Consider the following 17,656-nt stretch of genomic DNA (forward strand, 5'->3'; position numbering starts at 1 on the left):
TTTCATTGAATTGAAGGTTAAAGACCTTCTAATTGGTTTATAAAATGTGAGAGGAAGTTTGTTTTCTGGGAGAAAACAACCCTTTCATGCAGGAATGTGAGGCTGTTTAATCAAAGTCAAGGTAAATCTTATTTTTATACACATAGATTATGAAGAGGACAGAAATTGTCCTGTCTTTTCTCTTTACAGTGAATAATAGAACTGGTAGTGGTGAATGATTGATTTGGCACTGTAAAAATTGAGATTTGATAGTCGGGTCAAAGCCAGAACCATCCAATATACCAAGGAAGTGGAAGACGGTTTTAATGTTGTGCGGTGATCATGCTAGATCTTTTTTTTAAAACGCTCCATGTAGTCTAGTTAGGCATTTGCCACTCCAATCCAGGGAGCTGGTGTAACCTGGTGGAAAATCAAGGCCAGCATGTACAACTTAAAAATGACTCCATTCTGAAGCAAGACCTCCATGTAACATTAGCCACTTAATGTTAAAAACGATTTGCAATGTATTTCCGCTGTTTGGTTTGTCCCCTGCCCTCCCCTCCCAACCCCCTGGGACTTGAATTGTGCTTTTGTGCCACAGTTGGATGCATCAAGTAGCCTTGGGTGCTGTGGGTTTCCAGCTGCTGTGCACAAACCAGCAGAGACTGGTTGGGCTGAATGGCTAGTTTCTGTGCTGTACCTTCTGTGTAAGTCTATGTAAAAATTCTGTGTATATGACAGAAATGCATCAAGTGTAGTTCTTGGCCTGTTATTGTGAGACTGTAATACGTAGAATTTGCCATGACAACCATATGGAAAAAAATTCTTCAACCGGGCCAGGCAGCAGCTAAGCTGAGTGGGTGATAGGTGCATCTTGGGAGTTTTGGCATGTACTCTGCTCCCATGAAACTACACTATCCCGAGTGCCCTGTGACATCCAGCATCATGACCACTAAGCCTGGACATGACAAATGGCTACTTGTTTAAGGTGCTGCTCATTGAAAGCTTAATGAAAAAATCCTTGGGGAAGTGTTAATCTAACAATAGCTTCTGTGCTGTGTGTATATGTGTTTCTGTGTGTGTCTGTGCCTGTGCTGTATGTCTGTCTATCTGTGTATCTGCCTGTACTATTTGTGTGTGTGTGTGTGTGTCTGCCTGTGCTTTATTTCTGTATGTCTGCCTGTGTTTGTGTGTGTGTGATTGCGTGAGTGAAACTAAAATCAGCGACTGAGAAAACATGGAAATCAGGATGTAGATTTTATGTCTGGGATGGTCCTTTCATAGGCTTCCACCTAGCTTAGTGAGGTAATTAAATTCTCCACTCACTTAGTCTAGCATGGCATAATGTTGCTGTCCAGCCAGGTGAACAGTGACCGTTGGGCAATGGAATATTGTTCATACTGTCGTTCCGGTCCCATGACCAACCAGTGCCTATATTTCCTGGGTGGTAATAATAAGGATTTCTGTGTAGTTGAATTCAGTTGATGGAAGACTGGAGCTCAGTCAACTGTCCATAGCAGTCCCTAACTTATCCAGCTGTGCAGTACTGCAGATCGCTTTAGCGATAAATTAACCAGCCTGACTCATTAATGAAATAGGTAGGGTGCTCCTGGCTGAACAAGTGGTGGCAAGCTTGCCAGTGTTTTATATCAGTGCTCTGTGCTAGTCAGCTGCATGGTTCAACTCCAGCAAAACGCACCTGCACACTGAGCATTCCCTGAGCTTTGGCTGCTGCCCACCTGAGACTAAACTCTCTGGACTTTGATAAGCGAGAAAAAGTATGTCCTCATTATCAGGCAAATGAACTTGATCTGTGTGGATTTCTCTCTCGCTGACTTTGGAGATTCTTAATAAGGACGATTGGTTTCTACGAAACCTGGCTGCAAGTGGGGAGAAAAAAGAACCCAGTGTCAGCATCAAACATGAGCTTATTTGTCAATAAAGCTCTCTATATAATGCCCCAATAAGCATGAATCTCCAAAGATATATGTTCTGCTGTTATTTCACTTTTTAATTTACCTTTTTTAAAAACACTTTTCTCCTCTCCCAAGTTCCCAAGGCGCACCCATAATCTCTTAGTTAAGAGCATAGACCAGCTTTTTTACCAAAAATATACTTTATTGATAAAAATGTGTAAAAAAAAATACATTACAAAACAGTTCAAAGCAGTTCAAATTTGACATTTCGGAAAGTACAATAGTGATCAGATTTCTTCGATACAGAACATGAGGTGCCTCACAACTCTTGCAACTGTTTTATATGCAATGTACATTTGCATTACACAGCAAAAATAGTGTGAGTGCATACAGTCCGAGGGGTTAAGAGCATAGATCAGCTTTTTTTATTTCCAAAATATACTTCATACATAAAAATCTGTTTAAAAAAAAAAATGCATTACGAAACAGTTCAAAACAGTACCCAGTCAACAATACAAAGAGTACAAAGGAGTTCAGTTTCCTTCAATACAGGAGTGAGTTGCCTCGCAACCCTTCCATTTCATTTTACATGCCATGTACATTTTGCAGCGAACAAATATTTTCTGGATACAGTTCGAGGGGTTTTCCATGGATCCAGCCCCTCAGTTCACCTTGGTGGTGGTCTTTCCCCATTGAGCCTTTGCTGCGGCTGCCCCAAGTTTTAGTACGTAGTCCTGGACCTTGGAATGTGCCAGTCTGCAACATTCAGTCATGGACAACTCTTTGCGCTGTAAGAACAGCAAGTTTTGGGCAGACCAAAGGGCGTCTTTCACCGATTTGATAGTCCTCCAGCAGCAGTTGATGTTTATCTCGGTGTGCGTCCCTGGGAACAGCCCGTAGAGCGCAGACTCCTGTGTTATAGAGCTGCTTGGGATGAACCTCAACAAAAACCACTGCATCTTTTTCCACACCTGCTTTGCAAAGACACATTCCAGAAGGAGGTGGGAAACTGTCTCTTCCCCACTACAGCCACCATGAGGGCATTGTGCGGAGGGTGTAAGACTCAGGGCATGCAGGAATGATTTGACGGGGAGGGCTCTTCTCACCACCAGTCAAGCTACATCTTGGTGCTTGTTTGAAAGTTCTGGTGATGAGGCATTCCGCCAAATAACTTTGGCGGTCTGCTCGGGGAACCATCCAACAGGATCCACCGTCTCCTTTTCCCGTAGGACCTTGAGGACATTCCGTGCAGCCCACTACCTGATGGATCGGTGGTCAAAGGTGTTTTCCCGCAGAAACTGCTCCACGAAGGATAGGTGATATGGCACAGTCCAACTGGATGGAGCATTCTGCAGCAATGTGACCAGGCCCATCCTTCGCAACACCGGGGGCAGATAGAACCTCAGCACGTAGTGACACTTGGAGTTTGCGTACTGGAGATCTACACACAGCTTGATGCAGCCGCACACGAAGGTAGTCATCAGGATGAGGGTGACATTGGGTGCATTTTTCCCGCCCTTATCCAGAGGTTTGAACATCGTGTCCCTCTGGACCCGGTCCATTTTGGATCCCCATATGAAGCGGAAAATGGCTCGGGTGACCGCCACAGCGCAGGCGTGGGGTATGGGCCAGACCTGCGCCACGTACAGCAACGACGTGAGCGCCTCACAGCTTGGCATCTTTTACTGTTTCCATTAGGAATCTGGACGTAGCGTCTAGTTTGCTGTCGTCACTGCGGATTCATCCTGCTGCATCGATGAAGCAGTTGAAGTCACCGCCTAGAATGACCGGCCTGGACGTCGCCAGCAGTAGTGGGAGCTGCTGGAAGACGATCAGCCGCTCGCTGTATTGGACTGGGGTGTACACATTGATCAACCGGAGCGGAGCATTTTTGTACATTACATCTGCTACGAGGAGGCAACCGCCCACCACCTCCTTAACTTTGGAGATGGTGAAGTTACCTCCCCGCAGCAGAATACCCAGGCCGGGGGAATCATTTCCCCCTGACCAGATCGATGGCCCGTGGGACCACCATCGCAACCATTGCCTGTAGGTGCTGAGGTGTGGTATTCCACACTCCTGCAGAAACAGTAAATCGGCTTTGACCTTGGCGAGGTAATCCAAGGTCGAAACACATTGTGTCGTAGATTTAATGCTACGCAAGTTAATTGAAGCAATCTTGATCCCCTTTTTTTTCGGTTAGTCTTTTGCTTCCCATACCATTTGTCCTTGCTCGTCCCAGTCCTTCTGTATGTTCCTGCATACCCATAGTGTACACAAGCTGTTTCACGTTCGTTGGGCTCAGAAACCCCTCCTGGTTTCTCATGCAGGTTTTCTTTCGCTGGGGTGACATCAGGGGGGTGGGGGGTTGTTCTTGTAGGCAGCAAGGATTGGGCTGTGCTCGCTGTTCCCCCTCAAAAACATCACTGCTCCCGGCTTCCCGGAGTTGGAGTGTGCCAGACGTGTCGTTGCTCTCGGTGTCCTGGAGCTGGGATGCACTAGGTATGTTGCTAGGTTCGGCGCTTTGGGTTTGGGGCGCGCTGGGCCCACCACAGCTTCCAGTGCCCGGGGGCTGGGGGGCTTTATGTTACTGCACTTCCTCGTCCAGTGAGGAGGAGCTGCTGTAGTCTCTCAGACGGTAACCTCCTCTTGCCACTGGTTTGGGTGGTGGCCTGTTCCGCTTTTGGAGGTCTTTTCTTTGTGGTTCTCCTTTGTACCATTTGCCACTGACCTGTTTGTCCATCTGCTGCCTCCTCCTCCATTGATTCTGTCTGTGGGGGAGGGGTTTCCGGGCACAGGGTAGGTGCTGCGGCGCTGGTTTCAGCTGCCTCCCCTTTCTTCTCCTTCTCAAGTAGACTTTCCTCGCTGCGGAGTGGGTTGTTTGTCTCCTTCCCAGCACCAGACGCATTCGTCGTTCCTTCTCCCGGCCTTTCCTTGGACCTTGCCGCCTGAGCATAACTGAGGCAGGTTTTGTGGAGGTGGCCTGCCTCACCACACAGTTTGCAACACTTACTCTGCTTACAGACCTTGGTTTGATGGCCTTCCTTGCAGACAATTGTGCTGCAGTTAGCTGCCATGTGACCAGATTTGCCACAGGTGCGACAAACTCCGGGCTGCCCAGCGTAGACCAAGAAGCCTCGACTTCCCCGATAGCTAAGCTAGAGGAAGGGTGGATGATTGCTTCGTTGGCATCGACCTTCAAGGTCACCTTGACCTGCCGCTTGCTGATCCAAATCCCAAATGGGTCCTTGACATCAGTGCTGCTGTCAACCACCTTGACGTACCTAGTAAGGAAGGTGAGTACATCCACGACAGGAACATGGGGGTTGTAGAGGTGAATTGTCACCACTCAGTCACATTGTGACGACAGCGTGAAGAGTGGCTCCGCTTTGAGGATGGACAGCGGTGCCTGGTTTCCCTTCTTGAACACCTTCAGGAACTTGATGGGGTTAAGAGCATTGATCAGCTTGCTACCCCTGTCCTGGTCAATGGCAGGGGAATGGGAGCAGTCTGAGGTGGCTTGCCCCTACCTCCTTCTCATGATGACACAACTTGGTGCAGTTTTTGCTTTAAACTTGATCTGCATTGCTGATTATTCCAAGCAGGAATAAACTAACCAGATTTTAAACTAATGCATCAATTTGTGGATGACATGCATTTCAGTTACTCGTTCCTGACATGGTGTGTTTCCATGCTAGTCGTACTATGAAGCTGCTTGCGCGAAACTGGAACTCCTCCCATTGCTCAGTAAGTTGTTTTTCTTTTGTTTTCTAAAAATCTCTTTCTGTAGAGCTGCAGCAAACAGAGAATTTAAAAACTCAGAGAAATTGCTAAGGATTGTGCTCGATTTATTTTAGGGGGGATCGGACGCAACATCTACAAATTTCTGGACAGATGTCTCTGCCCAATCTGTGCCAGAGTCATGGCTGTCAATATTGGTCCTTGCTTGTTTTTAGTTGTCCTTGCAGCTGCCTGAAAGCAGCATTGGCTGAATTTAAATATGCAAATAAGAGCCCTGCGCCTGTTTCAGAACCCTTCTGCAATATTCATGAGAAACTAGGCTATGTGTGTGCTGTGAATGTTGTGACTATTTATTCAGTCCTACAGTGACCTAACCAGCAGTCCTTAAAGGGACCATTGGCTCAGAACAAAAGATAGGTTTTCAATTATTACTTTGCCTTGATGTGGGTGCTTCTCCTGGCTCCTTGAGCTGCTGTCAGCCTGCACTCATCCTGCTCATGTTTTCCTCCACACCCACCAACCCCTTTCTTGGACTTACCTGCTCTCCATCTGAACTGGCCAAAATTAGGAAAGCCCAGATCCACGAGCTGCTTGAGGATGCCTGATTTGCACCCATACCATGTGCTATTATTGTGAGGCCCAAGGATCAATTTTTCGTGATCTTTGCAATTATTCCTTGCACACATTTTATGACTGAAAATCAGCCAAATCAATTTCTACCCCAAAGAGCAGGGACTAGAGCAAATTCACAAACAACTGATGCAATTCTGCTACAACTCTACAAGCCAAACTTAATAGTCAAGCAGAAAAAATTCTGGAACTTTGAGCTGAAAAGCAATGAAAACTCAACCAATGACTGATTCCAATTCTAGTGTTCCTGCCCTTTGCTGTATTGTGCACAGTGTCATGAAGGTGCTTCCATTATTAATATTTTTTTGAGAACTTGTGTTTTAAAAGTTAGTGAAAATTGCTTCATTTGGAAGACCGAGGAGGTGCCTGGGTTTTTTTTTTAAAGGGTTACTGGAAGGACACTTTTTGGATTTTTTTTTTAAACGTTCACTGGAAGAGACAATGAAGTGCTAAAATAAACATTAAGGAGCCTTGCTGTTTTTTGGAGTTGTTTACAGAGAAGTCGCATGTCTAGGTTTATGGTGGTCAGAAGTTTTGGCTTTTTAATTTGGCTTGGACTGTTTGAATGCTTAGTTGGTGTATAGCCTGCTGAGAGAGAAGCCGCCCAACTCATCCTTTTCCACCTGTTTTGGAAAATCTTCTGAGAATCCACTGTGGTAGTTGAAACCACTGATGCAGTAATTCTGCTGAAAAGCGTGCAAGACTACTCCTCGATGTTTGCTGAACAGAACTGCTCCAGAAAGATTCCCGTGACAGCCGTCTACATGTACCCAGACACCAGACCAAAGGCCATCTGGAACATTCTATATCTCATCCTTTTTCTTCAAGAATTGACAATAACTTAGCTAAAGTATTTTTTAAAAAGTTGATCTCTGCAGAGCCAGTTTTTTCTTTTTTTTTAAAACTTCAACCTCTGTGTTTGTCTGTGCATGTGTGTTAGGTTATTTTAGAAGGGTATATATTTATACTTCCATATTTCAAACTGTGTTGATAAGCTTTGTATCTTTATTGAATAAGTCTTGTTTTATAATAAATCAATAATTTTGTCATATATAAAGAAGCCTGGTTGGTGGAGTTTTTTTTAAATTCTGAAACTAATATGGATAAAGTATATAATTGGCCATATCGGTAGCTGGGTAAAACATTTAAATATATGTTGTGACCTTTGGAGAAGTGGAACTAGAGAAAGACAGTGCATTGCTGTAACCTTGGTCATAACAACAGGCACAAGCCAGCATACTGTCCTTGACCATCTGTGACCATCCGCAATCCAAACACATGCTGCCCAGCCACAGACGTACACGAAATGACAACAGTGAACAGAACCACACGACACTTTTCAAAAGCATCCAGCAAACAATTGGAGAGTTAAGTCCAATGTGCCTTCATATCAACCTGAATGTACCAGGACATCATTTCCATTTCTGACAATGGTCACTGGGCTCTCAGTCACTTACAAAGGATTAGCTTACAACAGAAATTATGCTGATTTTTAGAAGGACGTTGATTTCAGCTGGCCCTGTCACAATACAAATCTTATTATATTGATGGTTTCCCTGGCAACCTGCAGCCTGCTGTTCCTTTTCCACTACTGTGTGTTGGTTACTGTACAGGATGATGCAGGAGAGACAAGAAAATTTGCCAACTTCAACTTCTGGGAACATATTGGCTTCACATTTTTATCAGGCTGATCTTGAACATGCAAATTTAATTTTATAGCTCGTGTTTAATTGCGATATTAAGCATGTATAGCATTACAGGAGCTCCTTGAAATATTTCACTGGTGTTAAACTCTGCAGTCACCAAGCTTGTTGTGGAATTCCAGCTATGTTCAGTCACCAGGCCTCCACTAATACAGCTTGGCAATATCTGACTGCCATGTTGTTCTTAACGTGTTAGTGCAATGTGCGTAAGTCAAGCTTACCACGAACTAAGCACAGCCAAGATTCCCAAAGTGCTGGAAAATGCAAGATATTTGGTGGGAAATTGCTATATTTGTTGCGTACAGACCACAGCAGATATGGTGCAGTCAACAACATCAACAAGAACTTGCATTTATATAGTTCCTTTAGCGTAGTAAAACATCGCAAGGCACTTCACAGGAGCGATTATCAAATAAAATTTGACACCAAATCGCGCAAGAAGTTACTAGAAGAGATGACCGAAGGCTTGATCAAAGAGATAGATCTTAAGGTTTGTTTTAAAGGAGGAGAGAGAGACGTAGAATGGCAGAGAGGTTTGGTGAGGGACTTCCAGAGCTCAGGCAGCTGAAGGCATGGCCACCAATGGTGCAGCAATTAAAAGCAGGGAAGCACTGAGGTCAGAATTGGAGTCGTGCAGAGATCCAGAGGGTTTTAAGACTGAAGGAGTTTACAGAGGTGGGGCGCAAGGTTGTCAGTGAGAATTTTAAAATCGAGGCATTGCCAGATCGGGAACCATTGTTGGTCAGTGAGCATGCAGTTATTGGGTGTACGGGACATGGTGCACGTTTTGGATCTGCTCAAGTTTATATGGGTGGAAGATGAAGACTGGCCAGGACAGTATTGGAATAGTCAAGACTGGAAGTAACAAAGCGATTGATGAGGGTTTCAGCAGAAGATGATCTGGGGGTGGGGGTTGCATGCAGTGTCAGACTGTTAGAGTTGGAAATAGACGGTCTTGGTGATGGCGATAATATGTGGTCGGAAGCTCATCTCTGGGTCAAATAGAACACCAAGGTTGTGAACTGTCTGGTTCGACCTCAGACAGTTGCCAGGGAGAGGGATGGTGTTGGTGGCTAGGGAACAGAGTTGGTGGTAAGGAGCGAAGGCGATGACTTTTCCCTATATTTAATTGGAGGAAATGTCTGCACATCCAGTACTGGATGTTAGACAAACAGTCTGACAATTTAGAGACAATGGAGGAGTTGAGCGAGATTGTGGTGAGGTAAAGCTGGGTATCATCAGCGTACATGTGGAAACTGACTCTATTTTTGGATGATACCAAGGGGTATTAGATAGATGAGAAATAGGAGTCAAGGATTATCAAATAAAATTTTGGTTTGGAGGGTCCCCAGAGGTAATGGTGCAAAAGTGGGAAGAGAAGCCATTGCAGGCAATTCTCTGGCTATGACTGCATTGATGAGAATGGAACCAGGCAAATGCAGTCCCACCCAGCTGGACTATGGTGGAGAGGCATTCCATGGGGGTTGCGTGGTCAACCCTGTTTGAGGCTGCAGACAGATCAAGAAGGACGAGTATTTCTGCCAATTTACCACAGTCATATAGGATGCCATTCATGACTTTGATAACAGCCGTATCAGTACTGTGGTCAGTAGGGTATTGGAGGCAAAAAAACTCAAGACCATTCATGAAACAGACTCTGCAACCAGGTTTCTGTGGAGGGTAAGCTTGATGGCCTCCCTCATCTGTACTTCCGTTTGTGACCTTGCAGCCTTCCCACAATGTCTTGTTTTGGCATGGATTAGCTCCCATTAGCAGCTGTTGACAGAGAACTTGGCGTAAGAGAAATACGGGAGTGAACTCATCGACATCACTTACAGCTGCTGCTTGTGACTCTTCAGCAATATTCGGCTCCTTGTATCACTGTGCAGGCCACCTGGCAGCATTGCAATTTCATCCCCAACAATACTACTGCCCAGCTAGGGAGACACAGCCAGGCTCTCCCTCAATTCCTCCATGTTCATTGTCACTCTGAACTCCTCTTCATGTGATGGTTATAATTCCATCTCGACATTCTCTCCCAACACACTCGATCCCTTTCACCACACTACCAGTCATTCCTGATATTCCCAAACTTTCATAAGAATCTCCCCATCCCAATCCTCACAACTCCCAGCACCCCACCTCCAGTGTACAGACCTGGTGCTTTCACCCTGTGTCTCTGCAATCAGCATGTTGCAGCACAGTGAAAATTTAATCAGTAACCTTTTAAAATAATGATTTTTCTTAAAATCGCAGATTTTGAACTGGTTATTTTTAATTGTACACTTAACAGTACATGAAACGCTTCACACATGATTTATTTCAATATTTTAGAACATTTACCATCATTCACACATTTATATATCGAATAAAAATGAATGTCTCATGAGCAATTCCAGTCCATTAACTGTATGCTATCAAAGCTGTCTTTCTTTGACACTAACAGCTCATTTATTGTTATTTCCCTGTAAATGTGGCTCAGGCAGCCCACTGGAAATTCACAGATATCCAAGTTCTTTCTCAGCCTGTACTGTATTGTAATGTGCTATAGAATGTATCCGTTTCTGATGCAGTTTATTGCATCAATTGTGAAAGCAGTATTAGGCCAGGGAAGGATCCTCACTGTCCTTCCTTAGTCGATGGAACACTTTATATTGTAGCCCTAAAGCAGTTTTTTAAATTCCATATTGTACAGTTAATAGTTTTGCTAAAAGAAAAATCCCATCGCCATCGAAGAAACCAAACCGCAACATCACTTCAAGTTATATGTACATCTCATATAAAATGTCTCAAGGTGATGGAGAGGTGAAATGTGCAGACAACAAAGAAATTTGGAGATTGGGAGACTGAAGGTAGAAGAGACAGCCTTGGAAGGTAGAGGTAGTTCAGAAAGCGTTGATGAGGGGAGTTAGGTAGACCATGGGGATAGTAACTGAACAGTTGACTTTGAACAGTTAGAAGAATGTAGGGTATGTTCTGGGAAGTAGGACTGGAGATTTTCCAGATAGGGCAGGGAGGTACTTGAAAATAAGCCTGGTGATCTTCAAGTTGATTCACTGAGGTATAGGGAGCAGCAAAGCTAGACAAGGACAGGACTAGTGGTGTACGTGTATCAGCAGTTTCATTCTAAACGAGTATTGGGAAGATGGATGAAGATGGATGGAGATGGTGCCTGCCGGAGCCAGGTAGAATGTGTTTAGTTTTTGCTGATGTGCTGCAGTAAGTTTCAACCCATCCAGGACTTGTTGTCAAACATGCAGTCAAAGTACAGCAACATTCACCAAATCTGTGGTCATGGTGGAGCAAAAGAGTTGAACAACATAATCATGAACTAACTTAGAAGGGGGTTGGGAGCAAGCGTGTAACATTAGAAAGGAAAAACAGGGGTGCACAAAGGATTGGGAGAGACAGCACTAGAGTAAGAAATAGTAAGGTATCAGGTGGGGTCAGAGTGAAAGGGATTGCAATAAGGTCTATATTAGATTTACAGTGCATGTATGTGAGCATGCAGAATGTGGTAAATAAAGTTGGTGAGCTGCAGGTGCAGATAGCTATGTAGGAATGTCTTGTGGAAATTGAGAACTGTCTCAAAAAAGGCCAGGACTGAGTGCTAAATATTCCTGGATACAAGGTGTACAGGAAAGATAGAGGAGGGGTGGCACTATCGATTAGGGAGAATATTACAGTGCTGGAGAGAGGATGTCCCAGAGGGATCAATGACATAATCTATTTGGTTAGAGTTAAGAAACAATAGAGGCACAATTATACCGCTGGCTGTATTCTGTAGGCCACCAAGAGGAAAACATTTGCAAGGTAATTACAGAAAGGTGCAAGAACTGTAGAGCAATGATAATGGGGGACATTAATTATACTGAGACAGACTGGGATAGTAATAGTATAAAGGGCAGAGAGGGAGAAGAGTTTATGAAGTGTGTTCAGGAGAATTTTCTAGATCAGTATATTTCCGATCCAACGCGGAAGGAGACATTGCTGGATCTGGTTCGGTGGAATGAGGGATCAAGTGTCATGAGGGAGACAGTGATTATAATATTGTAAGGTTTAGGTTAACTATGGAAATAGACGAGGAGCAATCCAGAGTAAATGGGCGGTGCAGTGGTTAGCGCCGCAGCCTCACAGGGACCCGGGTTCAATTCTGGGTTACTGCCTGTGCGGATTTTGCAAGTTCTCCCTGTGACCGCGTTGGGTTTTTGCCGGGTGCTCCGGTTTCCTCCCACAGCCAAAGACTTGTGGGTTGTTAGGTAAATTGGCCATTGTAAATTGCCCCTAGTGTAGGTAGGTGATAGGGAATATGGGATTACTGCAGGGTTAGTATAAATGGGTGGTTGTTGGTCGGCACAGACTCGGGCCAAAGGGCCTGTTTCAGTGCTGTATCTCTAAATAAATTAATTAAATAAATAAATAGATAATTGGGGGAGGACCAATTTCAGTGGGGTGAGAAGGGATCTGACCCAGGTAAATTAGAATCAAAGATTGGCAGGCAAAACTGTAATGGAAAAAGGGGCTGCCTTTATCGAGGCGATGGTTCAGGTGCAATCGACGTGCATTCCCACAGAGGGGAAAGGTAGGACAAACAAAGCTAGAGCTCCCTAAATGATGAAAGAGATAGATGAAACAGAGAAAGTGTATGTATGATGGATGTTAGGTGGATAATACAACTGAGAGCCAGGTTGAATATAGAAAGTTCAGAGGGGAGAAGCAAAGAGAATTTGAGAAGAGACTGGCAGCTAACATAAAAGGAAATCCAAAAGTCTTCTATAGGCATATAAATAGTGAAAGGAGGAGTGGAGGCAGTTAGGGACCAAAAAGGTGATTTACGCATCGAGGCAGGGGTACGATTGAGGTATTAAATGAGTACTTTGCATCTCTCTTTACCAAGGAAGATGCTGTCAAAGTACTAGTGAAAGAGGAGGTAGTTGAGGCACTGGATGTGCTAAAAATTGATAGAGGGGTTATTAGAAAGACTTGCTGTACTTAAACTGGTTAAGTCACTAGGACCATCTGAAGATACTGAGTAAGGGTAGAAATTGTGGAGGCACTGGCCATAATCTTCCAATCCTCCTTAGATATGGGGTGGGAGGGTGGGGGCCAGAAGACTGGAAAATTGCAGATGTTCCATCCTTGTTCAAAAAAGGGTGTAAAGATAAACCCAGCAACTACAGGCTAATCAGCTTAACATCGGTGGTGGGAAAACTTTCAGAAACGATAATCCAGGACTAAATTAACAGACACTTGGATAAATTAAGGAAAGCCAGCATGAATTTGTTCAAGGCAAGTTTTTTGATGAGCTCACAGAGAGGGTTGATGAGGGTCATGCGATTGCTGTGTACATGGACTTTCAAAAGGCATTTGATAAAGTGCTACATAACAGGCTGGTCAGCAAAGTTAAAGCCCATGGAATAAAAGGGACTGTGGCAGTATGAATGCACAGTTGGCTGAGTGACAGGCAACAGAGTAATGAACAGTTTTCTGGACTGGAGGAAGGTATATAGTGGGATTCCCCAGGGGTCAGTACTAGGACCACTGCTTTTCTCGACCTAGACTTGGGTGTGCAGGGCACAATTTCAAAATTTGCAGATTACACAGAATTTGGGAGTATTGTAAACTGTGAGGAGGGTATTGATAGACTTCAAGAGTACATAGACAGGCTGGTGGAATGGGCAGACATGTGGTAGATGAAATTTAATGCAGAGAAGTGTGAAGTGATACATTTTGATAAGAAGAATGAGGAGAGGCAATTTAAATAAAGGTTACAATACTAAAGGGGGTGCAGGAGCAGAGGGACCTGGGTTGTATGTGCACAAATTATTGAAAGTGGGAGCAGAAGGTTGCGAAATTGTTTAAAAAGGCATATGGGATTCAAGGCTTAATCAATTGAGGCATAGAGTACATAAGGAAGTTATGGTGAACCTTTAGAAAGCACTGGTTCAACTCCAACTGAAGTATTATGTCCCATCCTGGGCACCACACTTTAGGAAGGATATTGAAGGTATTAGAGAGGGTTCAAAAAAGATTTGCAAGAATGGTTTCGGGGATGAGGGTGTTCAGTTACATGGATTGATTGGAGAATGTGGGTTGTTCTTCTTAGAGAAAAGAAGGTTTAGAGGAAATTTGATGGAGCTGTTCAAAATCATGAGGGGTCTCGACAGAGTAGATAGGCAGAAACTGTTCCCATTGGCAGAAAGGTTGAAAACGAGGATACCAATTTAAGGTGAATGGCAGAAGAACCAGAGGAGATAGGAGGAAAAATTTTCTTATGCAGCGCATTGTTGAAATATGGAATGCACTGCCTGAGTGTGTGGTGGAGGTCAATTCAATCATGGCTTTCGAAAAGGAATTGAATAACTATCTGAAGAGGAATAAATTTGCAGGGCTGTGGGGAAAGGGCAGGTGAGTGGGTTTAGCTGAATTGATCTTGCAGAGAGCTGGCACGGACATAATGGGCCAAATGACCCCCCTCTTGTGCTGTAGCCATTCTATGATTGCACAACTGGAAACCAATATTGTTACCAAAGAGTAATTTTGAAAGTGAATAGATGAACCAGGAACTCTGAGGCACCACTGAAATGATCCTGTGAAACACAATGAATATGTTCGGACACGTAGGAGTGGAACCGTGAGAGAGCAGTATCATGGATCTGAATAGGGGCGGAGATACAGTGGAGGAAAATGGTGAAAGTAGTTAAGAGATTGTGGAGCCCAAACGGAGATAAGGAGCCACAGTCACATTGGAGTGGAGAGTCCTGATGCTTTGGATTGGTCAGAAACCACATTGAAAGGATACAGCAAAAAAAATAAAGCAGGCTGCTTTTAACCCTGCTTGCCTGGTCAAATTGGATGGATTTTACACAGTCCATTTGTCCATCAGAATTGTAATAGGGGTCCTGTGCACACCATAGGATCTTGATCGCATATTACCTACCACCTGAAATAGGACCGTTTTCAGCTTGCTTACATTGGGCGATGCAAGTTAAAATCAACCCCATTTTGTATAACTGGTATGAGGTACCAAATTATTAAATGAGCTAGATTTTTTTAAAAAGCTGAAAATACAAAAAATCTGAAAATATTGTAAAGATACAGGTTAACACTTTGGATGTGCATCCTTCAGGTGTTAAAAGAAGCCATAATTGTTTCTGTGTATGATACTAAGACAGTGTTTCTTTTCCCTTTAGACAACAGTGATTGAGTATGTTAAACCTTCCGATCTGAAAAAGGACATGAATGAAACCTTCAGAGAAAAGTTTCCCCATATCAAATTGACCCTCAGTAAGATAAGAAGGTAAGCAAATACAGTAGCTGTGAGTTTACCTTATTCATTAACGAAATATAGATGCTTCTGGCAAGACCATTTATTGCCCACCCTTAATGACAACTAAATGGCTTGCTAGGCCATTTCAGAGGGCAGTTAAGAGTCAGCTACATTGCTGTAGGTCTAAAGTCACATCTAGACCAGACCTAGTAAGGACAGCAGATTTCCTTCCCTAAAGGCCGTTAATTTAGGGATGGGCAATAAATGTTGGCTTAGTCAGCGAAACCACATCCCACGAATGAATAAAGAAAAAACGGATGGGTTTTTACAACAATCCAGTAGTTACATGGTCATCATTACTGGTGCTAGCTTTTAATTGCAGATGTATTTAATTCACTGAATTTAAATTCCCCAAGTCTAGTGGTCATATTTGAACTCATGTTTCCAGATCATTAGTTCAGTCTGCTGGATTAATAGTCCAGTAACATAGCCACTATGCTCCCATTCCCTTAACTTTACCTGTTCAGGAAGTCTAATTAATGGTCCAAGTTATCAGGGACACGGAGTTTATGGAAAAGTTGCTACGGGATAAGAATTTCTAAGTTACAATGACTGCTGTTTGAAGACCTTTGAGTTTCCCATAAACACAACTCACAAACCATTTAATTTGATTCACGCTGCCTATTTTCTTAAAGCCTGCTGAGGTAAAATTCAACTCGACAGGGGTCATGGATCCACTGCACGTTATGCACAGTGCTTGAAGTCAATGTAAAAGAAAATCGGGCACGATGTATAACGGGTGGCTGACCCGCTAGCACCCATTTGCATCCCCTGCTAAAGTTGAATTTTGCGCCCCCTCTTTTTCTTCAATTGAAAGTATTTGGAGATGGTCCCAGATGTTGCTGAATGATTTTAACCTTTACTAATGCACAGATTGGCCAACAACTTGTAGGAAGGAAGAGATATCCTGTGAAGTGCAAGTTGTCACAAGTTGCTAGCTGATTTACATTAGCTTTGTTACAACAGCTTTTCATGAAGTTGCTGCATTTGCGCAATAATTGCCCATTAAATTTGCCACAGAAAGTTAAGACAATGTGATAATTGTTTATGATTACCCGTCAATCTCTCTGGCCCAGAAAATAAACTCTTGAAAGTGTGAAGTTTTGTTCCTTCAGGTTGTGAATTGTTGGAAATTTTAAAAGGGCAAATTTTTTTTTTTTTTTTACGTTTTCCTTTCTGTCCTTTTCTTCTCTCAATCCAATCTTCCCGTTTTTTTTCTGTGCCTATTTAACATTGAATTCACCCTGCTTCTCAGTCCTTTCTGTTTATTTCTACATCCTTTAATCTCATTGGTTAAGGCGATACTCTGTCGGTCCTGTTGTTCACTATGGTCACAGATGCCCTGTTGCCCTCACAGTGCTGTTGTCAGCTCACACTCCCTACCTGAGCTGAGACTCAGGCCTACAATATGTGGTTGATTCCGAATGCCCTCTGATCTGGTCTAACAAGCTACTTGGTTGTAAACAATTGATATGGCACATAATTATATGAGAAATATCAGATGGAGGTGATGGCAACAAGCAATGCATTGGGTCAGGATAAGACTCAAATAATCTCAGCCTAGTCTGAAGTGATTTATAAACCAAATCAAGCGTACATCCCTAGGAGTCTCCCTTAATTAAGTTCAAAGTCGACAGATTCCTACAGACACCTGTTTGACTCTGAAGAACTGAACTAGTCATCCCTCAAAGAAAAGAAAACTAACAGAATATTGCTATCTTTCGGTTAGCCTATTTTAAAAATAATTATAGCTAAGTCATAAATATCCCAGGTATTATAAGGGTCTGGGACACACTCTTCAATAAGTATCTCCCCACTTAAAGAGACACAACAAGGGGGGTTCTTGTAGTTGTATACAGAATGCTACATGAGACGATTTATTAACTTTAATAAATATATAAAAGTATTGAACATGCAATACACTTTAAGTGGCTAAGTGTACGATAATATCAAAGATTACTAAGAGATATAAAACAATCTTATTTCTAAAATAGAATCCAAAAGTTCAACCTTGACAATGTTACAGCAAAATATCTTAGAATATCCATCAAAATTTAAAGTAATCTTTTACCTTAAATTCCCCGAGTAAGCTTTCCTGCTTAACAAGACAAAGCATTCTCAGTTAAGAGCAGAATTCTCTTGTCATGCAGTCAGCCATAGGTTGAGAAGCATTGATGAGGAATCCAATACTTCTGTTTTTTTGATTCAGAACCCTCATTTATACTGTTTCTAAACTATCATCTCATCTTTTAGAAAGTAAGCGTTACCTTTCTGCTTTTGATATCCATATATGGTAATATCATTAGCTACTATTCCCACTTAGTTTATTTACTGGAAATTCCCTTCTCTTGAAGTTG

At 43.1% G+C, this 17,656-nt stretch overlaps 1 protein-coding gene across 3 annotated transcripts in view; it reads left to right on the forward strand.

The window, feature by feature from the left end:
- cables1 (Cdk5 and Abl enzyme substrate 1) overlaps positions 1–17,656 on the forward strand; it is a 244,219-nt gene that overhangs the window by 198,182 nt on the left and 28,381 nt on the right. For all 3 annotated transcript variants that reach the window (XM_068031540.1, XM_068031541.1, XM_068031542.1), the window contains one exon: positions 15,163–15,269. In XM_068031540.1, the coding sequence (XP_067887641.1) occupies positions 15,163–15,269 (107 nt within the window). The remainder of the gene's footprint in view (positions 1–15,162; positions 15,270–17,656) is intronic.

Source organism: Heterodontus francisci, chromosome 5, assembly GCF_036365525.1.
Source record: "Heterodontus francisci isolate sHetFra1 chromosome 5, sHetFra1.hap1, whole genome shotgun sequence".
NCBI classification, from domain to species: domain Eukaryota; kingdom Metazoa; phylum Chordata; class Chondrichthyes; order Heterodontiformes; family Heterodontidae; genus Heterodontus; species Heterodontus francisci.